Source organism: Stegastes partitus, unplaced genomic scaffold (assembly GCF_000690725.1).
Source record: "Stegastes partitus isolate 25-593 unplaced genomic scaffold, Stegastes_partitus-1.0.2 Scaffold2390, whole genome shotgun sequence".
Classification (NCBI taxonomy): domain Eukaryota; kingdom Metazoa; phylum Chordata; class Actinopteri; family Pomacentridae; genus Stegastes; species Stegastes partitus.
The window spans coordinates 45,065-51,436 of NW_007580121.1; the positions used below are offsets into that span (position 1 = coordinate 45,065).

The 6,372-nt window shown below is 37.6% G+C and overlaps 1 protein-coding gene across 1 annotated transcript; it reads left to right on the top strand.

Moving 5' to 3' along the window:
* Positions 1-5,487, top strand: tm4sf4 (transmembrane 4 L six family member 4). The gene is made up of 5 exons (XM_008305047.1): positions 1-171; positions 1,227-1,316; positions 2,921-3,063; positions 4,886-5,072; positions 5,461-5,487. The coding sequence occupies exons 1-5, from the start codon at positions 1-3 to the stop codon at positions 5,476-5,478; spliced, it is 609 nt and encodes a 202-aa protein (XP_008303269.1). The 3' UTR covers positions 5,479-5,487.
* Positions 5,488-6,372: the final 885 nt, after the last annotated feature.

Below are 6,372 nucleotides of genomic sequence, written 5' to 3' on the forward strand. Positions count from 1 at the left end.
ATGTGCTCGGGAGGCTTTGCCAAATGTCTGGGAATCAGTCTGATGCCTCTGTCCATTATATGTGTTCTGTGCAACATCCTGCTCTTCTTCCCCGGAGGAAAGTCTGTGGAGAGCGAACACATCACACAGCAGGTCTGGTACTTTGGAGGCATTTTAGGATCGGGAGTGCTGGTGAGTCCATTAGTGCGCCGTAAACTTGTGTTTTTAAATTACAAGTATAAATGACAAAAAAAATACTTCTGTTGCACATAACAGAATCACGATGGTGTCTTAAGGTATAGATTTATATGCATATTAGTGCATTATATGTAATTTTTTGAAGAGGCCATTTGCAAAAGCAGATAACTCCATCTTCACAAACTTTCAGAAAACCCACTTTTCTATCATCTACCTGAGACAATATCAATCAAACGGAAGTTATCTCTATTTTTGTCATGTCACTTCTACTGAGTCAAATCCACTCAACTTCAGTGTAATTGATATTATCTCAAGCAATCGACAAAAAAAATACATTTTCAGAAAATCTACAAAAATGGACGTATCTGCAAATGAACTCTTCATTTGTTCTAAAATGTAAGAATGAAGAATGAAATGTAAGTTGGAAAAAAAAAAAAGATCCATCGTAATAGCCAACAGTGATGTCTTTAAACTGCTTGTTTTGCCTTAACAAGTCCAATATCTGAATCTTTGCACTTAACTTTGACAAATACATTTTCTTTAAAAAGGGCAAAACCTCAGATTTAAGAATTTAGAATTGATTGATTTATTAGTTTATTTATTTATTTATTTTTTACATTTTTAGAAAAGCTACAGTACTTTATTACTCTTTTGGCGCAACTGCCTGAAAAGAAAAATGCAGACAAATGGAGAGATTGAAATACATAATAAAATGTATTTTTTAGGGCACTGGTAATTAAACATAGCAAAATGTATCATAGTAATGTCTTTACTAAATCTATAAAGTACCTTAAAACCACTATGTGTAGAGCTTGTATGTTCTTATTTCAAATTATCATGATGGCATATTTGCAACAACATTTAACTGCCTTGGTGAAATCTGTTGCAGTTGTTAAACTTGCTATGAGCCTCTACATCTTAATGACTGTGGTGGAACATGAGGCAGTTCAATTTCCTCCTGCACACAGTAAAGGAACAAATAATACATTATCTGTTCAACTCTTTGTGCATGTGTCTGTGTGTGAACGTGGGGTGTGTTCGTGTGGCAGATGATCTTCCCAGCTCTGGTCTTCCTGGGTCTGAAGAACAATGACTGCTGTGGTTGCTGTGGCAACGAAAGCTGCGGACGGAGATTTGCAGTGAGGAGATGTTTCTGTCTAACTATTCAACAAATGAATATCGCAAATATCGAGTGACAAGTTAACTTAGCTGATTAGTTAGTCTATCAGTTTGTTTTAGTTATTAGCATTTTCTTTGTTTCTGTGGCAACTGTCGGATAAATTCAGCAGAAAAGACAGAAATGAAACAACAAAGTGCTCCATAACAATATCAGCAACAATCAAAACATTGAATTCAACAAAATGCAATTCACACACACTTCATGTACTTCTGTCCAGATGGAAACAACTCGTATTCACTATAAAGAGTGTGTGTGCATCACTGGGGACTGCCAGCCATTTTGTCACTGCTCAGGAGTCAATGAGCAGCGCCATCTGAATTGTTTTTTTTTACCATAAGTCAGGCTAAACATATTAATAACCTCATTGAGTTTGTTCCTATTAACTACCGACAGTAAAAACTACTAAGTAATGAAGCAGAGAGTGAGAATAATCTCCACAAATGAACAAAAAGAACCAGCGTATGTCCACTCCTAACTGTTGAAGCTACTGCATGACTTATATTAGTTGTTTTCTTCTCCTGTAAGCAACATCTCTGCTTAAATTATAGTTTTTAATCATATACTGTCCCTAGACGTTAAGCCGTGACAGTAGAGACAGAATATGTTTTTTTGTATCCCCAATTTCCACATTTAACTGGAGTGAAAAGACAATCGTTGTGTCAGGGCAGTATTGGATAAGTGGCACCTAAAACATCATGTGAATGGTAACACTTGAAATGAAGTCCTTTTAATTTGAATAAAAACATGAAAATCTAGTTGTAAAAAGTCAATTCTGGGTGGAAATCGGGTTATGAAATATCGTTTGCGGTACAAAAAAACTCAACACAACATTCTGCAGTAGCTTCTTTGCACTGCTCCACACTTTAATCTTTATATTGAGTCATTGCCCCAGGATTACCTTGTTTAGTGAAGTTTCATTCTGCAGAAAATCCCTTTTCATTCATTCATTTTATTGCTTTGCTAGGTGAAATTTGTTCAAAAACCCCAAATGAGGAGCCCATATTTATGACCTAACAAAAATAAGTGAATAAAGGAGGCAGGATTAAGCAGTAGCTCCGTATGACCCCTTCTACCAGTTGATCTATTACTGTGTGTCACCTGTTAACGGTGGAGTGTAATCACCCAGAGCGTGTAATGGAAAACAAACACAGAGGCACTGTGTCCACACCCGGCAAGATTTACACAGCAATAAATGCGAAAAACACACATACACAAAAACTAATGAGAACAATGAGAGCTCACTGTAAAAGAGACATTCCCCTGATGGGAGTTTTACACAACTTTCTAAAACAGAGCAACGTTGTGCTGCAGAGACCCACACTGATCGATGCTTCAGGAATGTGCAGGTGTGTGAGTGTGAGGAGACAATCGGCAAACAAAAGTGTATCAGATCACACAGAACGGTCATGACCCCGATCCTGGCCTCTGCACAGCCAGAGAAGAACTTCATTGTTGTCGTTGGTTAAGATGTTTGAAGTCATATAGCTAACTGTATTGATTCCCAATACGTGTGACGGCACTTTTCTTCTCCCCCTCTCACTCTGTATCTCCATCTCTCTGTAGATGCTCAGTTCTATACTGTTTGCAGCCGTTGGTGTTGTCGGTGCTGGTTACTCGGTTATTGTTTCGGCTGTGGCCATCAACCAAGGACCTCGGTGTGTGGTTGACAAGACAAAAAACCTGTGGGAGTATCCCTTCTCAAACGGGTAAGACACACTGACTTGTTAAGTATTAAAACACATATTTGTTATCTTATATTATGCATATACAGTCATTCTCAAATGTATTCATACCCTCCCATTAAAGAAGGAAAACAACAGCTGTCACTGAAATAAATTGAAATTAACAAAAGTAATAATAAATAAAAATTTACTGAACATCATGACATTGCTTTTGAATTGTGGTTCAACAGAAATATTCCCCCCCCCAAAAAAAACAAACAAAAAAAAAACAAGCAAACAAGCATGATGGGACCCGTAAACTAATATTTTGTTGAACAACCCTTTGAGCCAATCACCGCAATCAGGCGTTTTCTGTAACTCTCAATCAGACTTCTGCACCTGTTGACAGGTGTTTGGATTTTGGTCCACTGCTCATCAGCAAAGTGCTCGAATTTGCGGGGGACAGTTTTTTGTTTTTTTTAATTATTCTTTTCAACCACAATTCAAAAGCAATGTCTTATTTGACTAAATTATAATTTAGCAAATTTTTATTTATTATTACTTTTTTTAGTTTCTTCTTATTTGAGTGACTGTTGTGAATTTTGCCTTTTCTTCAATGTAAGGGTATGAATACATTTGAGGATGACTGTAGTCACCAGTGTAATGATGGGCATGTAGGCTCTTTCAATTAACAATTCTCAGCAAAAGATGGATTTTTTGCTTAAAAGCATTTTACAATCTTAAGATGGAAAGACGTAAATGGCCAGTGGGTAGGGTTTAGGGGGCTTTATTTGAAGAAATTTTAATTTATGAGCGCATAATCCCTTAAACATAGGAATTGTTGCACTCCGTTGTCAAAGCAGCGTGTCCTCTTCTGCAGCCATGTTTCTGCAGTAACACACAAGGGACAAATCAATCACTGACTGTAGAGGGGTGTTTTACTGGCCACAGTGGGTTTTCCAGCATGGTTGGAAAGGGGGGGATGAGGAAAGGGGGATTCACTTGGTTGCAATCTGGAACCTCACCAGTAGATGCCACTAAGTCCTGTACACTGTATCTTTCAAGGTTCAAAAGTTGGTTCATGCAACATATCTTTTGTGGCGTAGTGTCTATTTATGCAGGCGCCTTTCTGATTATTAGCTCAGGTTAAAATTTACAACACCACTCCAATATAGTGGAGGCGAATTATAATTTAACTTGCGGTACTTACACAGGACGCTGCCACAGATACTGTGCCTACCTCAAATGCACAACAAACTGTAGTGATATGGACTTTTAAGATGTAACTTTTATAATAATAATTGTATAGTTGTTTTGCAAATGTGCCTCAAGTTGTCTGTGCAGATTTTTAAAAATCCTTCTTTTTAGTTCTTGAGGCCACCAGTTTGGCTCCATGGCTCATGTTTACCCAGGGCCCCCTTAGATTGTTTCATCCAGGCCTGCAATCAACACTTTTTTGGTACTAAAAAGGTGTAGAATTTCTTTCATCATCTATTTCACAAAAAATGACTAAACCTGGCTGACTAAAGATGCTGTTGGGTTATTTCTAGTCTAAGTATGACCAGCTCTGTTGTACTGATGTCATTAGAAAATCATCAGGTGTCTCAGATATCGCCAGACATTTGTCTAGGGGAAACCACTCCTTTAAATGTAATTATTTCATTAAGTATTTCAAGTAAATGATTTTACCACACTACCTTTGCTGTACATTCACTTCTTTTTTTTTTTTTTTTTTTAAATGTAAGGTCACATGTTACTGTAACATATGACACAAGATGTCAAACACACATGAATTAACCTGCTATTCAGCACATTGAAGTGTCCTCAGATTAAAGTTTGCCGTCTCTTTCTCATCCTCTTCATTAAGAGACTACCTGTCCAACAAAACTGCCTGGGATATATGCGAAGAGCCACCTAATGTGGTGTCCTGGCATCTGTCTCTGTTCTCCGTGCTGCTGGTCATGGGTTTGATCCAGATGGCGCTGTGTGCGGTGCAGGTGGTGAACGGCCTGCTGGGAGCTCTGTGTGGCGACTGCTGTGGCTGCTGTGGAGGGGTCAGTGTCTAGTGCCATATCAGCTGTATTCACTACATTTAAGAGTACTGATGAAGTTAACTGGCTTCTGAATATGTATTATTTACATGTTATATATGTGTGTGTGTGTGTGTGTGTGTGTTAGTAAAATATAAGGAAATAATATAGAACATTAGGCTTGTTTATGTGTTGGGATGTGACAAATCAGAAAGTTTAAAAAAGCATTCTTTCCCAGTCAAACATTTACATTATATATAATAATAGAATACACTATATTGCCCTTTTTATTGCAATTTGATAGCAAATTAAAGTAACCACCAATACATCGAGGATTAGCTCTAGTAAACAAAATGAATCAACAACTCACACATCAGAACAGGTGAAAATAGTAATAATGTTTGTCTTTCAGAGTGACGGAGCTGTCTGAGCACCTCCTGTGGCTGAACATGGCTGTTTTTCTGTATATACTCTGTTTCTACAGGTTGAGTTGCTTCAACTTGCATTCTGCAGCAATAATTTTCAGGATAAGAGCTCATTGATTACAGTGTAAGATGTGTCTAAAAACACTGGAAATGACAGAGCTATTTAAGGGTTTCCTATTTACTCTCTGGCAAATAATGACGACTCTGTGCTCTTAATATTAAACCTGAGTGAGCATCTGCTTCGACTAATTTCCAACACTAATAAGTGCAGTTATTGATTTTTCTCCTGCTACGTGTATTTGTATAATTTTCTGGTCACATGGTGATTTTGTAGAGGTTAGGTTGCTATAAATAATGAAATAAAGATCATATTTTTGATATACAGTGTGCAATGAGAGAACACATGTGGTCACAAGACAGGAAGGGACCACAAGCTTGATTTGAATATTTTGAATATTGCTGTTTTTCTCAAACTAAAAGACAAGAGTTAGCTGTCATTAAAAACACAAACATTTTTTAAATGCCCTTTTGCTTCAGAAATTGTCTGTTTGCTGGCTGCCCCCTACTGGGCAATTAGTATAAGCCCAATGTAAAACACATCCATCTGTATCTACACCTGCTCCAATAAAAGTTGATAAGTTCTTAATTTGAGGTCTTACTGTGATACTAAGGTGTTTTTTACTAAGATGTTTTTGTTAATATGTTCTACATGTAGCAATTTACAAAATTCTCTTGACATGAGTTCACTACATAACAAATTGTTGGCTTCTGTCAGGAATTATTGAAAATTAATAGATGACCCATACACCGCTTAATCCTCACTAGGGTCATGGGGGGCTGGAGTCTATCCCAGCTGACTCAGGGTGAAGGCAGGGGACACCCTGGACAGGTCACCAGTC

Bases quoted from the DNA above. Each gene is read 5' to 3' on its own strand.
- tm4sf4 (XM_008305047.1), top strand. From the start codon at position 1: ATGTGCTCGGGAGGCTTTGCCAAATGTCTGGGAATCAGTCTGATGCCT. The intron at 172-1,226 runs GTGAGTCCATTA...TTCGTGTGGCAG, and splicing joins TTTTAGGATCGGGAGTGCTG to ATGATCTTCCCAGCTCTGGT. The intron at 3,064-4,885 runs GTAAGACACACT...CTCTTCATTAAG, and splicing joins GAGTATCCCTTCTCAAACGG to AGACTACCTGTCCAACAAAA.